At 37.0% G+C, this 21,240-nt stretch overlaps 1 protein-coding gene across 1 annotated transcript in view; it reads right to left on the bottom strand.

Annotated features, from left to right (window-relative positions):
• Positions 1-3,045: 3,045 nt before the first annotated feature.
• LOC123559370 (conserved oligomeric Golgi complex subunit 8-like) overlaps positions 3,046-21,240 on the bottom strand; it is a 33,227-nt gene continuing 15,032 nt past the window's right edge. The window contains exons 8-13 of the mRNA XM_053552770.1: positions 19,242-19,405; positions 18,339-18,538; positions 15,974-16,055; positions 9,328-9,512; positions 8,358-8,526; positions 3,046-5,430 (exon numbers count right to left, since the gene is read on the bottom strand). Of these exons, the coding sequence (XP_053408745.1) occupies positions 4,918-5,430; positions 8,358-8,526; positions 9,328-9,512; positions 15,974-16,055; positions 18,339-18,538; positions 19,242-19,405 (1,313 nt within the window). The 3' untranslated portion in view covers positions 3,046-4,917. The remainder of the gene's footprint in view (positions 5,431-8,357; positions 8,527-9,327; positions 9,513-15,973; positions 16,056-18,338; positions 18,539-19,241; positions 19,406-21,240) is intronic.

Here is a 21,240-nt window from a genome sequence, read left to right as displayed (position 1 = left end):
GTCACAAGGTTTTTCTATTATTTGACCTATTGACCTAGTTTTCGAAGGTACGTGACCCTGTTTTGAACTTTATCTAGATATCATCAAGGTGAACATTCTCACTAATTTTCATGAAGATCTCAGAGAGGTCACAAGGTTTTTCTATTTTTATACCTACTGGCCTAGTTTTTGACCCCACGTGACCCAGTTTCGTAACTGACCTAGATATCATCAAGGTGAACATTCAGATCAATTTTCATGAAGATCCATTGAAAAATATGGCCTCTAGAGAGGTCAAAAGATTTTTCTAATTTTAGACCTACTGACCTAGTTTTTGACCGCAGTTGACCCAGTTTCAAACCTGACCTAGATACCATCAAGATGAACATTCAGACCAACTTTCATACAGATCCAATGAAAAGTATGGCCTCTAGAGAGGTCACAAGGTTTTTTTATTATTTGACCTACTGACCTAGTTTTTGATGGCACGTGACCCACTTTCAAACTTGACCTAGATATCATCAAGGTGAACATTCAGACCAATTTTCATGAAGATCCATTCATGGGTATGCCCTCTAGAGAGGTCACAAGGTTTTTCTATTTTAAGACCTACTGACCTAGTTTTTGATCGCAGCTGACCCAGTTTCAAGTATGAACTATATATCATCAAGATAAACATTCAGACCAACTTTCATACAGATCCCATGAAAAATATGGCCTCTAGAGAGGTCACAACGTTTTTTCATTATTTGACCTACTGACCTACTTTTTGAAGGCACGTGACCCACTTTCGAACTTGATCTAGATATCATCAAGATGAAAATTCAGACCAATTTTTATGGAGATCCATTCACAAGTATGGCCTCTAGAGAGGTCAAAAGGTTTTTCTATTTTTAGACCTACTGACCTAGTTTTTGATCGCACATGACCCTGTTTCGAACTTGACCTAGATATCATCAAGATGAACATTCAGACCATCTTTCATACAGATCCCATGAAAAATATGGCCTCTAGAGAGGTACAAGGTTTTTCTATTATTTGACCTACTGACCTAGTTTTTGAGGGCACGTCACCCACTTTCGAACTTGACCTAGATATCATCAAGATGAACATTCTGACCAATTTTCATGAAGATCTCATGAAATATATGGCCTCTAGAGAGGTCATAAGGTTTTTCTATTTTTAGCCCTACTGACCTAGTTTTTAATCCCATGTGACCCAGTTTCGAACTTGATCTAGATATCATCAAGGTGAACATTCTGACCAATTTTTATGAAGGTCCATTCACAAGTATGGCCTCTAGAGAGGTCACAAGGTTTTTCTATTTTTATACCTACTGACCTAGTTTTTGACCGCACGTGACCCAGTTTCGAACTTGACCTAGATATCACCAAGATGAATATTCAGACCAACTTTCATATAGATCCCATGAAAAATATGGCCTCTAGAGAGGTCAAAAGGTTTTTCTATTATCTGACCTACTGACCTAGTTTTTGATGCCACGTGACCCAGTTTCAAACTTGACCTAGATTTCATCAAGATTCTGTCCAATTTTCATGAAGATCTTATGAAATATATGGCCTCTAGAGAGGTCACAAGGTTTTTCTATTTTTAGACCTACTGACCTAGTTTTTGACCGCACGTGACCCAGTTTCGAACTTGAACTAGATATCATCAAGGGGAACATTCTGACCAATTTTCATAAAGATCCCACGAAAAATGTGACCTCTAGAGTGGTCACAAGCAAAAGTTTACACACCCATGCACGCACGGACTGACAGACGGACGACGGACGCTGTGCTATCACAAAAGCTCACCTTGTCACTTTGTGACAGGTGAGCTAAAAATGTATCCAAAATGTTCTGTCCGGATACTGGTACACTTTCGGAATGTCATCGGAAAGTATTTTTTGCTCAGTTTACTTGGTCAACTAAGCTAAATCAGAGATAGTTCCTCAAATAATGATGCTACTTATCATTAAAAACCGCACTGAAAGTCAGTTTTTTTAAGGAATTTTGGAAATATGCATATGCCATCGGGTGTAATTAAGACTCGTGAACGGACATTCTAAACTTACTTTTGCTTTCGAAATCGATCAAAATTTGTGAAGTTTCTTGTTGAAATTACGATATGATAACTAAAATATGTTCTAATTTAAAGTTGGCACAAAAAAATCCCGCAGGGCACTTTTCACATGCTCGGTAATCAGCTGCTTACGATAATTTAATAATTGGCGCCTTTTTGACAGTACACAGGATCCAATACACTTTATCAATTAATTTCAACACTTCATTGATTCTTGTTACCTATGTGCACTAGCCGTGACGTCACTTGCTGATAAAAAAATCAGCGAGGCATGTCTACATGAGAAAGGGCGGGATTTAGCAGAAGATCAAAGGCAGGAGGGCATGACCGCGAGTGCTTATTTTGAATACACGAGTCTATCGTGGAAATAGTTTTACTGAAGGAAATGAATGATAAGAGAAAGGATTATCAAAGGAAAATGCCCCCGGGTCCCGAAGGACGCACAGGCAAGTATCGTGCTGGGTCCTTCGAGCGTCTTTTGAAAATCTCCCTGGTCCGGGGTCAAATGGAACCCCTGCCGTAAAACACAAATCATTTTGGGGTTTTTTGTTTTTATTTGGTTTAACGTCACACCGATACAATTATAGTTCATATGGCAACTTTCCACCTTTTTTGGCAGAGGAAGACCAGAGGTGCCCCTAACTGCATTACTTCATCATAGGAACGGACATGAGCCAGCTGGATAGCTTACAAACGTAAAGAATTCTATGCCCAAAGTGAGGCTTGAACCCACATCTGTGAGGGGTAAGTGATTGAAGTCAACGACCTTAACCACTCTGCCATGGAGGCCCAACACCGATTGCTCAAAGTTTCACGGGGATAAACAAAATGCTTGGGTTATCCAAACCAAAGGAGACCACATAAATTTCTTGAGTGCGACAAGGAGCTGAATATATCGATGCTCGAATGATCAGGTTTTCACTGTAGTTTCTTGCACATACTTTCATCTGTCAACTTCTGTATCACCATATAAACATACTGTCCAATACAGGAATGATTTATTCAGAATAAGTATCATTTACAGAATAATACAAATCTTAGCTCAGAAATATAATCATTTTCTTAAAATAAGTGTTTTACTTTGTAATAAATAAATGATGCATGACTAAATAAAAATCACTACCGATAATGTATCTCAAACAATATCTGTGACAATTAAAACAAGATAGTTCAAATAAATAAATCTTGTATACCATTAACACATTACATGTATATAACAGCACTACTACACACTTTATCCCACATTATCACTAAAAGCATTGAATATACCCAAATGGTGTCCCAAGATTACGTAGACTTTCACTACAAAATGTTTATATACCATTATAATGAAATTTATCTGGAGCAATATTCAACCTACTTAGCTGTGTCCCTTGATTTACATGTTTGAACAATGTCTGTCATCATCATATCACCATAGTAACTAAGTGAAGGTTAAATTTTGAGCAATTATCAAGACACTGTGCTGTCCATATTTCCTTCATTTTGTTACAGTAACAGTGTCTCATTGTGAGGGTACTGTACAATGCCCAGCGAATGTTAGCTAGAAATTTCAACTTCTATCAGCTGGGACTGCAGTTACTGGTACAAAACATACCAACACTGGTCGAAGAATTTTTGGAAAGAGGATGTTTAATAGTAATTCATCTATTTTTTCTCAAATTCTGTGGTTAATCTGGGCTAAATGCCAACACAAACTCATGAGATGATAGACGCTGCAGCAATATGAACATCTGTATACACAGAATATCTTTATTAGTGCCATAAAAAATGACAGACCAAAAACAAGGAATCAGTAAAACCGAATGATGCTCCAAGATGCATGTGCTTAATCTATCATTTTGTGAAGTTTCATTGAAATGCCATTATTACTTCTCAAGTAAGGCGCCGGACAAGCCTTATTTTGTATAATAAAGGGAGATAATTAAAAACCTAGGTAAAGTAGAGTTATGGTTCTTCGACACTGCACTTTCCGTCAATGGCCTCCATCATTTCGTGGTTTCAATGAAATGCCATAAATACTTTTCAAATAGTGCTCCGTACAAGCCTTATTTTGTATAATAAAGGGAGATAATTCAAAAACTAGGTAAAGTAGAGTTATGGTTCTTTGACAATGCACTTCATGTCAATGGCCTCTATCATTTTGTGAAGTATCAATGAAATGCCATTAATACTTTTCAAGTAATGCTCCCGACAAGCCTTATTTGATAAAGGGAAACAATTCAAAAACTATGTAAGGTAGAGTTATGATTTTTTGACAATGCACTTTGTCTCAATGGCCTCTATGATTATGTGAAGTTTCAATTAAATGCCATTAATACTTTTCAAGTTATACTCCAGACAAAAGTGTGACAGACGGACAGATGGACAGAAGGACGGACAAAGCGGCAACTATATGCTCACCCTTCGGGGAGCATAAAAAGCTGTAAACATGATAAGGGTTTAGCTAAAAAGTCTACAATGGAGATGACGTCAATTCAGGCCATCAAGGACCTTGCTAACCAGGTCTGTTGTTTTACTACCTGATATATTTATGACAACATGGGAAAGCTAAGGAGGGCCGTTCATTATATTATTAAAGACACTATAGTATCTCAACATTTTATAGAAATTTAAAAAAAGTTGAAAATTAACATGCTGAACAGTAACCTCATTATTATTGACATTCTCTTTCCTATTCTTTCATGTTCTTCAAAAGGCTTCAAGATCTTACACAGTAAAAAGCAAGCATAGTTATGAAGTAAATGTGTTGTATACCAATCCAGTAAATTTGCTTATCACATCCCATTCAACAGAAATAGCAAAAGTCTAAATTCTGGGACAACCTCAAATATATGTAACATTATAAACAGATCAATCGGTTTTTTCTTCAGATTTTGTGCCCAATACATCTGCAGCAAGGGCAGATAAATCATGTTCAATGTCCAAATTTTCTTCAGTATCTGGTACAACATCTTCAATATTTGTACTCATTATATCTTTTTCCAGCTCAGCTTCTCCTTCAGTATCACTGAGAGAAAATTTCACTTCATGTGAACCTTTCCCTTCTGTCAAATCTGTTTCTGGTTCATTTTCTATCACTTTATCTTGTGATTGGCTCATTTCAGAAAATACATTTTCTGTACTGGTTTCTGATTGGTTATTAGTACTTAAATTTTGTAACACTGCTTCTGGTTGGTTATTGTCTGCCACAGTTTCTGAAAGAACATCTGACTGGTCACTTGGTACTTCTGGAATGGTATTTTGTATTTCATGTCTCGACTCGACTTCTGTAACTGGTACAGTTACTGGTTCCGCTTCAACTTCGGGAACCAGATGACTTATGCTCTGTAAGGCAGATTTTATATTCACCTGTCCAAGTCCACCCTGAAATATTGATATTTCTTTAAATTTAATAAACTTTTTTTATCATTGGTATAAATTATCTGTTAGTTGTGACACTGAGTTTTAAGTCAAACTAATTGGTGAATGAAGACACAATGGTGCCATTTTGTACACTGTTCAGGTTCTGACAGACACTAGATTAAACCAAAATGTTCAGTAAGCTTGGATAGTTTTCCCACCTGAAATAATTCAACATCTCATGTAAGTCTCCGACCAGCAGCACAAGAATACTAACATCAGCCACAAGAATACTAACATCAGCCACGTAACATTTAAGCGCTGGAGGCCACTCCAAGCATATTTAAGCATCCAGGAAACACTGTTGAATAAACAGTATCTTCTCTTTCACATTCACAAGGTAACAGATTATAACAATTATCTGTGAAGCTATTATGACATAAATTCAGGTTAACATTATGGATTTACGTGTGTGCATGTGCATGTGCGTGCATGTGTGTGTGTGTGTTAGGGTTTAAAGTTTTTTTCAACAATTTTTCAATCATATAAACAATGGTGTCTAACTGTAGCAGTGAACAAAATGCCTAACTTTATAGTGCTGCCTCACTGGAATATCACACTGTAGACAAGTGACATGATACCCAACCACATTATACCGACACCGGGCTGACCAGTCCTAGCACTATCCTCTTAATGCTGAGCGCCAAGCGAGGAAGCTACTAGTACCATTTGGTATGACGCAGCTGGGGATCGAACATACGACCTCCCGCACTCAAAGCAGGCACTTAATTTTCAAGAAATTTTGTCTTCAGACAATGATGAACACAAGTATTGAACAAGAGCTGTCTGATGACAGCGCGCTCGACTATTCGAAGAATTGATTGAAGAATGGGGTCAAAATATTTCCACGGATATTCAGACAAAAGAAATAAATAGATTAGACAAACAATGTTCCTGTATTACTTTGATTTTGATAAGTCTTGCACTAAATGGCAATATATGAGCCAATGTCAAAGTCCAAAAAGGGCCATAATTCAGCCAAAATAGTTATGTACTCTTGCCTACAGACGGAAATCATAATGATAAACAAGTGTTCAAAGTTTAAAAGCCATATGTCAAATAGTTTTGACAAAACATGGACTTGTATGAAAACAGAACCAATTTCAAAGTTCAAAAAAGGGCCATAATTCAGCCAAAATAGATGACAGAGTTATGTTCTCTTTCCTACAGATAGAGACTATTATACTAAACAAGTGATAAAAGTTTAAAAGCCATAATTATGTCAAACACTTTACAAAAAATATGAACTGATACGAAAAACTTAACCAAGATTTCTAAGTCAAAAAGGGCCATAATTCAGCCAAAATCTTTGATGGAGTTATGTACTCTTGCCTATAACTGGACATGGTGATGGTAAACAGGTGTTGAAAGTTTCAAAGCTTTATCTCAAAAGACTTTGTCAAAATATGAACTGGTACGAAATATTAACCCAGATTTCTAAGTCAAAAAGGGCCATAATTCAGCCAAAATCCTTGATGGAGTTATGTGCTCTTGCCTATAACTGGACATGGTGATGGTTAACAAGTGTTGAAAGTTTCAAAGCTTTAACTCAAAAGACTTTGTCTAAATATGAACTGGTACGAAAAACTTAATCAAGATTTCTAAGTCGAAAGGGGCCATAATTCAGCCAAAATTCCTGATGGAGTTACATACTCTTGCCTATAACTGGCCATGGTAATGGTAAACAAGTGTTGAAAGTTTCAAAGCTTTATCTTAAAAGACTTTGTCTAAATATGAACTGGTACGAAAAACGTAACCAAGATTTCTAAGTCAAAAGGGGCCATAATTCAGCCAAAATCCCTGATGGAGTTATGTACTCTTGCCTATAACTGGCCGTGGTGATGGTAAACAGGTGTTGACAGTTTCAAAGCTTTATCTTAAAAGACTTTGTCAAAATATGAACTGGTACGAAAAACTTAACCATGATGTCTAAGTCAAAAGGGGCCATAATTCAGCCAAAATCCTTGATGGAGTTATGTGCTCTTGCCTATAACTGGCCATGATGATGGTAAACAAGTGTTGAAAGTTTCAAAGCTTTATCTCAAAAGACTTTGTCAAAATGTGGACTGGTACGAAAAACTTAACCAAGGTGTGACGCCGACGCCGACGCCGTGGTGAGTAGGATAGCTCTACTTATTCTTCGAATAGTCGAGCTAAAAATCATTTTACATTGGCATAAAAAAATGTGTGGTTTCAGTCAAAATAGGTTGTTTCATGGGAATATGGTATAAAAATTTCAAATAATCTTCACTACAGTGGTCTTTGTTAGTATTAAGTTGTTATCTAAAATCAAATAGCAACTTCTACACATGACTTCAGGCACACTGTGTTCTGTCAAATTGTAATGGAGAACACAACCCACCACCTTGGATCAAATTCACAACCTCTTGATACTAGAGTTCTACACACTAAGCTTTTCTGGATGGAAGAACAATAATCTAAATGTATTGTTCCTGTACCAGACTTTGAAACTATGCATATGAATTTAATGTTTATCAGAGGTATTTTCAAGTCTCTCTTGGGGTTGTGGTGGAAACAATTAATCCTTATCATGCTTATATAAATTTAGCATGGTAAGGGTTAACAGTGGTTAGATTTGCAGCTGACAGGCACTTCTGTTGTTAATACAGGAGATATGCCTGGCTCCAGCTTAATCAAAGTGTTATTTATGCAGTAGGGATGCCATAATAATTCTTCTAATGCCTATTATTAGTATAATAAACAGTATTTCACTATTATGAAGACCATGTATATCAGTGTTATTTGTGCATCCTTTACAGGGATTGTGGCTGTAATGTAAGAGGTAAAGTGGTTGGAATGGTTAATTGCTAAGTGCCGCCATCATGTTGATATAGGTTCAAATCCTGGTCTCTGGCTTTGATAATACATACCATTTTGTTTAGTTCTGACACTGTAACTCCAAGTATTTGTGCTAACTGTGTCTGTGGATACAGCGCTTGCAGACACTTATTGATGTATGGTACAAGACTGTGGGCATAGGCTGAACAGAACTCGTCAAATCTTTCCTTCTCCTTCCTGTCAAATGTGGTCTCTTCAGCCCTGTAGAGACAGATATTACTGTTATATCTCTTTTTTTTTTCCGAAGTTTAATACTTTTAAAAAAATTCGTAACTTTGTAATTGAAAAGGCCCGCCCGCTTAGCTCAGTAGGGAGAGCGTCAGACTACGGATCGACGGGTCGCAAGTTCGATCCCCGGGCGGGGCGTATGTTCTCCGTGACGATTTGATAAAAGACATCGTGTCTGAAATCATTCGTCCTCCACCTCTGATAATTCATGTGGGGAAGTTGGCAGTTACTTGCGGAGAACAGGTTTTTATTGGTACAGAATCCAGGAACACTGGTTAGGTTAACTGCCCGCCGTTACATGACTGAAATACTGTTGAAAAACGGCGTTAAACCCAAAACAAACAAATTGTAATTGAAAATATCTGATTAAAATTTATTTTGGTGATAATCTCTAACAAAAAGATTTGAAACGTGTAAGGTTCTACTACCAACAATCTGACTAAAACTGTCTCCACAACAAAGCATTGCATACGGAAACATTGTACTTATGGAAGACTGCATATATTTGTCAGATTGCTGTAACTTACACATATATGCCAATTTAAAGGGCTACATGATATTTTCTTCAAACAACTTTTTCCAAGAACTTTCATAATTTTGAAAAAGTAATGTCAGAACTGCTACTAATAAAGCACAGGTTCATTCTACAGTTCCGTATGTTATTTTCTCCTCAAGCATTGAGCAAAGAATAAAAGAGAAAAAATCTAATAGTTTTAATTTTTCAAATATGACCTCAAACAAACTAAAGTAAGTCAATATGACACGAGTACACACCTGTGAAAGGCAAGTATGATTTTGTTGACATTTACAAAGGAATTGTGTAAAGCATTGCTAACTTCCGTTACTAAGGCAACAGGTGCACACAGTCGTAGTTCATTCAGCGCTGTTAGAACGTCGTTACAGTATGCAGCAAGAGGGTAGAAGTCCAGCAAGATAGTTGGCGGGTACAGCTGACCACTCTGAAATACAAAACCAACAAGAGCTGTCACTATTGATGACAAATGCCCCCGAAGCATGCCCAAGAATGCTACAGATGTCTGCGCAAAAAAATACACATATCATTTCGTGACCTTGACCTTGACCTAAGAGACCTGGGTCATAAGTGTGACACACCTCAATATTCTAACATTTATGTCAAATTATTTTCAAATCCCTTGAGTTACTGAACAGACAAAAAACACCTTTGACTTCTAAGTGTGACCTTGACCATTGAGCTATGGGTCTATGTCTTGTGCACGACACGTCATCTCAATATAGGGAACATTATGCCAAGTAATTTTAAAATCCCTTCATCAATGGCAGTTACGGACCAGAAAAGAAACAGACCATGTTAATCTTTAACCTCTAAGTGTGACCTTGACCTTAGAGCCAGGGGTCTGGAGTTTGCGCAAGACATGTCATCTCATTGTGGGAACATTTATGCCAAGTAATTTCAAAATCCCTTCATCAATGGCAGAGTTATGAACCAGACACGAAAATAGACCCTGTTAACCTCAGACTTCTAAGTGTGACTTTGACATTGGAGCTAGGGGTCTGGGTCTTGCACAAGACATGTCGTCTCATTATGGTAAACATTTACGCCAAGCTATTTCAAAATCCCTTCGTGGATGGCAGTTGTGGACTGGACACGAAACAGTGTCTGTAAACGTTTAACCTCTAAGTGTGACCTTGACCTTGGAGCTAGGCTTCTGGATCTTGCGCAAGACATGTTGTCTCATTATGGTGAACATTTATGCCAAGTTATTTCAAAATCCCTTTATGGATGGCAGAGTTACAGCCTGGACAAGAATTCACATGGACAGACGCACGCACGCACAGACTGATGGATGGACAGTGCGATTTTAATATGCCCACCTTCTGGGGCATAAAAATAGTACTGTCATTTTCTACAGATCAGATACAATGTCCTTTGTTCCACTCAAGAATCAACAATTTTTCACTTAGTCTTGTAATGTGTTTGACCCTTTTTGTTCAGAATAACAACACAACATTCAATTTTCTCAGTAATTTGAGAATTCTAACATGGCTGGATTTGATTGCCAGTTTAACAAAGAAGAAAGTCAAGCTTTGTGTATTCTAAAAAAAAGAGGGCCATGAAGGCCCTGTATCGCTCACTTGACCTATTGACCTAAAGATCATCAAGATAGTTTCATCAAGATATGGTCATAAATGTGGCCTCTAAAGTGTTAACTAACTTTTTCTTTGATTTGACCCGGTGACCTAGTTTTTGACCCCACATGACCCAGATTGGAAATTGACCTTAAGATCATCAAGATTAACATTCTGACTAAGTTTCATGAAGATACAGTCATAAATGTGGCCTCTAGAGTGTTAACAAGCTTTTCCTTTGATTTGACCTGGTGACCTAGTTTCTGATTCCACCTGACCTAGATTTGAACTTGACCTATAGATCATCAAGATTAACATTCTGAGCAAGTTTCATTAAGATATGTTCATAAATGTGGCCTCTAGAGTGTTATCTAGATTTTCTTTTGATCTGACCTGGTGACCTAGTTTTTGATCCTACGTGACCCAGATTCAAACTGGACTTTGAGATCATCATGATTAACATTCTGACCAAGTTTCATGAAGATATAGTCATAAATGTGGCCTCTACAGTATTAACAAGTGAATGAAGTATTGCCATGCAATACAAAGTCCCCTACTGGAAGGCACCTAACTTTCTCTACTGCAGTATAACATCATGAACTGATATCTGTCAATGATGTATAAACAATATTGTACTATTACCGTATTTTGGTGTGTATAGGTCGCGGTAATGTATAGTCCGCATCTAATTTTTGCTCTGGAAATAGTCGGAAAATTTTACTTCTAGCGTATTAGTCGCAGTTAAATTTCAGATTTTTTCCCCAGCAATATTTAATATTTACCGGCAAAAAAGTTATGGCGGCGGCCATATTGATGCCGCGGACTGAATTATTATCGGAACCTGATTGGTGGAAATCGGACAGTGTTATTTTCGTTCCCAACTGTTTCGTACCAACAGTAGTATCGGTAACAGACTACATCAAAGAAAAGCGGCTTTTTGACACTAATTGGCAGCAGACGGTTTGCGTTTACATTCTGTTGTCATGCAAGTTTAAGTGTGAATTGTTTGCACAGCAATTATAACACCTTTCCGTGTCATGTAATTAACCGCGTTCTTTTGATTTTGAGTAAAAAGATTAACAAAATATCTGTTTGGATTTTTTTCTTTTATTTAAAAATCAAAAGTAAAAAATTATCTTTCAAATTTTTTAATACGCTAAGAATTTGTATAAACAATGTTTGGAATGGAGGACGGATCTGTCCGGATTTTATCCAACCCGGAGTACATGTCAATGGCGTCCAGTAAAACGAAAGTAGAAACAAACGTAATTCAGACTGCAAAAACATCTTTGAATTAAAGTCATTCGTAATTTTAATAGTCTGTATGGGTTATTTACGATATATTTTATTGAAAGTAACCGCTATTGGTTGAAAAGCCGCCGATATTGATTTTTTTATCCATTTTGTTCGTTCATAACAGATGCACGTAATTTTGCGAGAGCTACAGTCAGAAAATTGGCCCGAAAAAAAAAACTGCTGGCAATGTTCTGTCGTATAGGTCGCAGGAACTTTTTCAGGCAGCAAAATGGGTAGAAAAAGTGCGACCTATACACACCAAAATACGGTATATACAATATGTTATAACAACACACCTGGATTAAATTGTGCATATATAAAAACCCACAGTTGTTTTCATATTGAAATGTTTTTGCCGATTATAAAAAAATTATCATATAAGTTATTTATAGTACCAACAAAGGGAAATTTATCTTAAAAAAAACAACAAAAAAAAAAAAAAACTATATAATATAAGACCACAAGAAACTCTTTACCAGGTAGAGATAGGTCAAAATACACCTAAACAAGAGCTGTCGGAGGACAGCAACGCTCGACTATTTAACAGCCTTGTCGCTTGAATGAATAAGAAAGTCGAAAAAGGGGCATAATTTAGTAAAAAAGTAAAATAGGGTTATGGAACCTGCATAGTGCTTATCAGCTCATGACAGTGGACAAGTGTATGAAGTTTCAATCCATTCCCATTAGTGGGTACTGAGATACCAGCTTACATATAAGAATTTAACCCAAAAACTCCTAAGTTGAAAAAGGGGCATAATTTTGTAAAATGCAAAGTTGAGTTATTGACCCTTTGCACTGCACGTCATATCATGAAAGTGAACTAGTGTGTGAAGTTTCAATCCTTTCCCATTAGTGGATACTGAGATACCAGCTTACATACAAAAACTTAACCAAAAATTTCTATGTTGAAAAAGGGGCATAATTTTGTAAAAAATCAAAATAAAGTTATGGGACCTGCTTTGTGCATGTCAGATCATGACAGTGAACAAGTGTGTGAAGTTTCAATCCATTCCCATTAGTGAGTACTGAGATACCAGCTTACATACAAAACCTTAACCAAAAAATTCTAAGTCGAAAAAGGGGCATAATTTTGTAAAAAGCAAAATAGAGTTATGGAACCTGTGCAATGTAAGTCAGTTTATCACAGTTAATAAGTGTGTGAAGTTTCAATCCATTCCCACAAGTGGTTACTGAGATACAAGCTTACATACAAAACCTTAACCAAAAATTTCTAAGTCAAAAAAGGGGCATAATTTTGTAAAAAAGCAAAACAGAGTTATGGAACCTGTGCAATGTAAGTCAGTTTATCACAGTGAATAAGTGTGTGAAGTTTCAATCCATTCCCACAAGTGGTTGCTGAGATACCAGCTTACATACAAAAACTTAACCAAATCGGGACGCGGACGTGGACGCGGACGCCGACGCATGGGCGAGTCCAATAGCTCTACTATTCTATGAATAGTCGAGCTAAAAATGGATGTAACATGCATGTTGTACCACAGAAAAGTGATCTCGATTTTTCTCTACGGCCAATAATAAAAAAAGTTACAATAAAATCTATTTATAGTAAAACAAAGAGACGTAATTCTAAAAACAAGGGTGCCTCATGGTGGTGAACATTTGGTCCAAGTTACATCAAAATCCCTCAATGCATGAAGAAGAAATGCTCCGGACAAAGTCATTCTTGAATTTGACCTTTGACCTCTAAATATGACCTTGACCTTAGAACCTGGTTTCTGCGCATGACAATCCGTCTTATGTTGGTGAACATTTGTGCCAAGTGACATCAAAATCCCTCCATGCATGAAGAAGAAATGCTCCAGACAAAGTCATTCTTGTGTCTGACCTTTGGTCTCTAAGTGTGACCTTGACATTAGACCCTGGGCTTGGGTTTTGCGCATAACATGTTGTCTCATCCAGGGGGATATTTGTGCCAACTGATATCTAAATCCTGTTTTGCATGACAAAGTTTTAGACTGGACAGGAAAAAAATCCTACTGACCTTTGATCTCAAAGTGTGACCTTGACCTTTAAGCTAGGGTACTGGGTCTTGCGCATGACATGTCATCTCATCATGGGGAACAATTATGCCAAGTGATATTGTAATCCCTTGATGGATGACAGAGTTCTGGATCGGACAGGAAAAAAAAATTATTGACCTTTGACCTCCAATTGTGACCTTGACCTTTGAGCTAAGGGTCCGGGATTTGCGCACGACACGTCGTCTCATCATGGGGAACATTTGTGCCAAGTAATATTGAAATCCCTTAATGAATGTCAGAGTTATGGACCGGACACGAAACAGACCCTGTTCATGCTATGTTAACATTTGACTGCTAAGTGTGACCTTGACCTTTGAGCCAGGGGTCTGAAAGTTGTGCATGACACATCGTCTTATTATGAGGTACATTTGTGCCAAGTAATATTAAAATCCCTTCATGGACGGCAGAGTTATGGACCGGACAGGAAAAAAGCCCTGTTGACCTTTGACCTAAAATTGTGACCTTGACCTTTGAGCTAGGGGTCCGGGTTTTGCCCATGACACGTCGTCTCATCATGGGGAACATTTATGCCAAGTAATATTAAAATCCCTTCATGGATGGGAGAGTTATGGACCGGACAGGAAAAAAGCCCTGTTGACCTTTGACCTCCAACTGTGACCTTGACCTTTGAGCTAGGGGTCTGGGTTTTGCGCATGACACGTCGTCTCATCATGGGGAACATTTGTGCCAAGTAATATTAAAATCCCTTCATGGATGGGAGAGTTATGGACCAGACAGGAAAAAAGCCCTGTTGACCTTTGACCTCCAATTGTGACCTTGACCTTTGAGCTAGGGGTCCGGTTTTTGCGCATGACACGTCGTCTCATCATGGGAAACATTTGTGCCAAGTAATATTAAAATCCCTTCATGGATGACAGAGTTATGGACCGGACACGAAATTGCGGACGACGGACGGACAGACGGACGGACGGAATGACGGAAAAGCGCATTCCTATTGTCCCCGAAACTGGTTTTCAACCAGTAGGGGACTCACAAGCTTTTCCTTTGATTTGATCTGGTGACCTAGTTTTTAACCCGGGATGACCCAATATCGAACTTATCCAAGATTTTATTCAGGGTAACATTCTGACCAAGTTTCATTAAGATTGGGCCTAAATTGTGACCTCTAGAGTGTTAACAAGCTTTTCCTTTGATTTGACCTGGTGACCTAGTTTTTAACCCGGGATGACCCAATATCGAACTTGTCCAAGATTTTATTGAGGGTAACATTCTGACCAAGTTTCATTAAGATTGGGTCAAAATTGTGACCTCTAGAGTGTTAATGATGTTAATAGTGACGGACACAGGGCGATCACAAAAGCTCACCTTGAGCACTTCGTGCTCTGGTGAGCTAATAATGGCTGACACATGAACTGGCAAGACAGCATTATGACATCAATTATGATGTCAAATTGTTGTATGATGTCCAGTTTATTAAAACTTGGATAAGTGAAGCCTAGCAAATGTTTTATCAAAATATTTCAATGATCATGTAAGAATGAAAACAAGCAAGGTGGTTTGTCTTCTTATTTATCATGGTTCATCGTACAGATGCTTAGATATTTAGCCATTCAGGCTAACACCGTTGTGGTTCAAATCCTGAGCATCAGAACTCTGTACTATAATAAATCAGGCAACAAATCACTCAAAGGTCTTGATTATTTGTTAATCATAGGTGTGTGTTTCACACTGTTAAACAGTTCATCCTGAGATTTACTTACTTTGACAAAATTAGTACATGTATTAGCCTTTGAAAATGTCATTTCTGCATTACACAAAAGAACATTCTGTACGAAAATGGCATTTCTGCATTACACAAAAGAACATTCTGTATAAAAATGGCATTTCTGCATTACACAAAAGACCATTCTGTATGAAAATGGCATTTCTGCATTACACAAAAGAACATTCTGTATATGAAAATGGCATTTCTGCATTACACAAAAGAACATTCTGTATAGCTATGTACTTACCTGAGTGGCCGCATTGTACGGTAGACCACCCATAGTAGATGTTGCTGACAGGAGGCTGTAACATCTCATACTGTCCTCAAATCTGTAAATACATACATGTGGAAAAATGGTCTAAGTAATTTGAACTGAACTTAGGGCTGTCATTGATTGGGTCTTAAACGTATCAACGATACCGATATATCAGAAGACAAATATCGACGATACATCGATATATTGATTATTAAGTTAGATTAACGACCTATTTGTTCATATGCATACTATATCCCTTCCTGTAAATGCTATTTTAAGTTTTATTGCCTACTTTTCATATTTCTGTTTGATTGTGTTGTATTTGTATTTATGAAATAAAAGAAATACATAAAAATTAATGACATCTTTCATTTTTATTTTGCCTTCACTCCTTTTTTTGCATTTATCCAAATTTACAACTTTGTGAACTTTAGTTGTTTTTTAGGGTCTGAGTGTTTATTTGGGTAGTTTTTTATCTCTGTAAAATATTGATTTTTGAAAATGGGAATCGATAATTGATTGACCAAAAAACATTGTTGATACATCGATATCGTTTCTATCAACGACAGCCCTAACTGAACTAAACTTGATTTATTAACATTTAAAACATGCCTTTAAGACATACTTACATTGAAACTGCAAAAAACTCCACACATTTCTGATTTTGTTTTGCATGTGTTTAATGACATTTTTCAACAGTATTTCTGTTTATATATGATATACTGATGTATCTGTACAGACAATCTTTATAAGTAAATGACAAACATTCAACATCAATAGGAGGAGGAGTAAGAAAACATTTTGTTTGTTTGTTTGTTTGTTTTAGGTTTAAAGCTGATTTTTAACAGTAATTTAGTTATGTAACTGCGGGCAGTTAACCTAACCAGAACAAAATTATTATTCGAAAGTATCTGTCAACATCCCCACATGAATCGGAGGTGGAGGACGAATGATTTCAGACACAATCAGGGTTTTCCCTCGGGTTTTTTATCTGGGAGTCCATGGACTCCCATGGCTGCTAATTTAAGGGTCCCTAATAATTTTTGGGGGTCCAAAAATGATTTATCTTGAAAATGGACATTATTACTATAAAAATTTACCCTTAAAACAAATGAACTTAATTGTATCTTTTTAATTTAGACAGCAGTTGATTCAATATTTTGGAATGGTATCTTTCAAAATGGCATGAGCTTCTCAATTCAGACCGATTACAAAAGGTGTGATAGTCTTTTTGTTATGATCAAATAGCCAGTAATTACCGGCAATTAAGGTGGCACCTCGTGTCAATTATGTTGTTCACAGTTTTATCTCGGTTAAAGATAATACTCGATCCTTAATTAGTATCATAATTTTTTGTGATTTATTAATATTTTTCATCAAAATACATAAAAATTTATATGAAATTAATTTTGTTTAATAAAAAAACAAACCACTCGATCTTTTACGGAACATAACAGCAATTTTAGATTTTAGCGATGACAGTTAGCGCGGAGAGTAGTTTCCCTTTACCAAAATGGCGAACATCGATAACAAAACTTGTTTTGAAGTTGGAAAATCGTCTATACCTGTGTATAATGAGCACCCACGATTCGGGGATGGTCCCGGTGATAAAAAACTGCGCATTTTACATGAGTATCTGCGCAAAGGAGGCTTCAGTGCAAAGGAGTTTCGTGACCGATTTTGCGGGTCCAGTGGACGCAGAGGCACTAAAAAATGTGAGTTCAAAGCAGTAAAAGCGCATCAGGGATGCAGAAAACCTGCGTCCGGGAAAACCCTGCACAATGTCTTTTATCAAATCATCACGGTGAACATACGCCTTGTCTGAGGAAGAACTCATGACCATGTGATCCTTAGATCTGCGCTCTCCCTACTGAGATAAGCGGGCAGGCAGTAAGAAAACATTCAGACATGATTTCAGAAATACAGTCTTCTGTCAAATCAACATTTGAGCCACGCCATGAGAAAACCAACATAGTGCATTTGCAACCAGCATGGATCCAGACCAGCCTGCGCATCCGCGCAGTCTGGTCAGGATCCATGCTGTTCACTAACGGTTTCTCTAATTGCAATAGGCTTTGAAAGCGAACAGCATGGATCCTGACCAGACTGCATGGATGCGCAGGCTGGTCTGGATCCATGCTGGTCGCATATGCACTATGTTGGTTTTCTCATGGCGCGGCTCATTTATGTCTGGGGATTGAATTAAGTGCCTCTTATTAGGCATGATGTCTACCTGATGAATTGTGTTGCAAATGCACCACAGTAACAAGATGAAAAGTTATATGTCAAGTTGCGCTGAATTTCCCTCATTTAATTATGAGAATGTAATATGGAAAATATATACACAACTTCAAACCTTTTATTAGCCTCCTGAAGTGCTAGTAATAGACCATTTAGTGCTGCTTGTTGGAATATAGGAGTCAGTAATCCTCGAAAGTCTGCACCCACCCTGCTGAAGGACAATCCAAAGTACATACACTGTCCAAGTATAGAGTCCAATCTCCCACCTACACCTCGAGCTAAATCTTCCTCCAGTATTGCCAGAAACTGAGAAACCTGATAAAAAGTCAAACCAGTTAAAATCTACTTCTATTTCTAAGGCATCTATCATGATAGACTAGTATTATTTTTAACCTGAAAATAGTAAAACCAAGTAAAATCTCTATCTTTCTAAGGCACCAGTGACCTATTATAATGGTATTACTGTTAACGTCTCAAGTTGATTATATGATTCAAAATAAGAAAAGGGCCTGTAGTTGTTAATTCAAAATTTGAAAATCATTTAATGTGTTAATTTCCTTTTCCTGTACTTTCTGTAAAAGTTGATCCAATTCTAATGGATTTTATAATTGCTTCAATCTATGAAATTGAATCCCAATGACGAAAAAAAATCCCATTACCAATAACATAATTTTTCATAAAACTGAAATCCACATGTTTACCTTAAATAGCAATGATAACCAAACCTTCAACATTTGAGCCGCACCATGAGAAAACCAACATAGTGCATTTGTGACCAGCATGGATCCAGACCAGTCTGCGCAGTATGATCAGGATCCATGCTGTTGGCTTTCAAAGCCTATTGCAATTAGACAAACCGTTAGCGACCAGCATGGATCCTGACCAGACTGCGTGGATGCGCAGGCTGGTCTGGATCAATGCTGGCCGCAAATGCACTATGTTGGTTTTCTAATGGCGCGGCTCATTTAAGATGACAATTAATTCATTGCTCGAAAGCCCTAAAAATTCAGTCCACTACCTTTTGAACAATCCATGTATGGAACAACGCCCCTTCATTCAGAGATTCATCTTTGGATGTAGACAAGAGTGGATCTTCATCTGAGAATATTGCCCTGTACTGTGTGATGATGTCAAACAAGTTTACACGACTTGCTTCAATAGACTTGGTAATATGCGTGTATGCTGAAATAGATGTTGTGTATGTTATGATTTATATATTTTCAGTACTATTTTAGACCTTAAAAAGTAATTAGTTTGTCATTAAAACCAAATTACAGTATCCACTTAAAGAAAGTACTGGTACATGTATGAAAGATAACACTATATAATTAAGCTGCTATATTGTCATGGTAACCAGAAATTAATTCATAACTTCATAAGATACAGAAAAAACTTCAGCTGAGGTTCCGATAGTCATGGTAACAACAATATTGAATGATAAATGCACCAAGCGAAATTTTTAACTTCTCGATCTGGTTCTAAATTTATAAATGTCAACATTCAAAATTAACAACTACATGTATAACATTTTAAGTACAATGAATGTCAGATATTAACAATAATTCACTAAAACGTACGTGTATATGTCTTTGATTTCTGTACCAATTGGATAAATGCTATAACCCTCATAAATAAGCCACAAAATCAAAATCAAATGCATATAAGTTACCTGCAGATAAGTTACCAACAAAATGCTATTTTTGTTGAGTGCATTTTTTGTGGATCACAATTTGGTATACTGAAGTGGGTCATATTTGAAACATGAGCAACTAGTTTATAATGGAACCTTTCGCATTGTCCCACTGCTTTCGTACCAGGTATAAAAGTTATTTTAAGGACGGTAACATGCTTAAAAAAAATTAGGGTAGGTAGGTCGGAAGGTTTTTTTTTTTTTTATTAAGTGAGACTTTTCGGAAATTATTTATGTGTCAAAAAATGAATACAAATAAGGGGGATATGCCTTTAGAGCATCAGTAAGTTGATTTCTAACATCACTGACCATGTTTAAAGCATAAAAAGTGCAGTTTTGCAACTTTTTTTTACGCCTAAGTACAATGTTACCAATTTTGTTACTTTGGTGTTATCAAATAAGTAGGCTGAGCCATATTTTACCTACCCACTAATTTCTGTGTACCTCTGTACATAATGAATGTTTGTCAATATGCATAGTATATAGTACAATATATTAGTGATACTGTACCAGGTGGGTAGTTAGAAAATCTATGGAGTGTGGTACTGCAATAAGCTGTTTAGAACACCTCATTTTTAGCAAAAGGGCCTTAAGGGCCATGAAGCCCCTGTAACCCTTCCCTGGACTAATTTTGACCCCAGATAACACATTTTCAACATTAGCATGAATGGGATGACAATTTCTGACTATGTTTCATGAAGATCAGGTAAACAAGAGCTGTCCGTAAGACAGCCAAGCTCGACTATTCGAAATATTGTCACAGAAGCAGGAAATTATTACCCAAAATGTTAAATATCAAAAGAGTTTTAAGTTCGAAAGGGGACATAATTTGACCAAAATACATGTCAGAGTTATGGGACTTGATGCTAGCAACTAGTTTTAAAATCCCGAAGAAACATGTTAGGTTTCAATTCAATATCTGCATTAGTTTTGGAGATAGTAACTTGCATGTAAACTTTAACCAGAATTTTCTAAGTCCAAAAGGGGGCATAATTTGGCCAAAATGAAGGTCAGAGTTATGGGACTTGGTGCTATCAACTAGCTTTATAACCCCGAAGACACATGTGAAGTTTCAATTCAATATCTGCATTAGTTTTGGAGATAGTAACTTGCATGTAAAACTTTAACCAAAATTATCTAAGTCCAAAAGGAGGCATAATTTGCTCAAAATACATGTTAGAGTTATGGAACTTGACCCAGTGAGGTTGGTAATTGACCTAGAAAAAGAATAAATAAGTTTCAAAGCTATATGCCTTTAAATGATAGCTGTATGTACTTGCATGCAAAAACTTAACCAAGGTGTGACGCCAACGCCAGGGTGAGTAGA

This window comes from Mercenaria mercenaria, chromosome 10, assembly GCF_021730395.1.
Source record: "Mercenaria mercenaria strain notata chromosome 10, MADL_Memer_1, whole genome shotgun sequence".
In the NCBI taxonomy this organism is placed as follows: domain Eukaryota; kingdom Metazoa; phylum Mollusca; class Bivalvia; order Venerida; family Veneridae; genus Mercenaria; species Mercenaria mercenaria.
The sequence above is the reverse complement of the archived record's forward strand: the minus strand, read 5'-3'. Positions and strand labels throughout refer to the sequence as shown.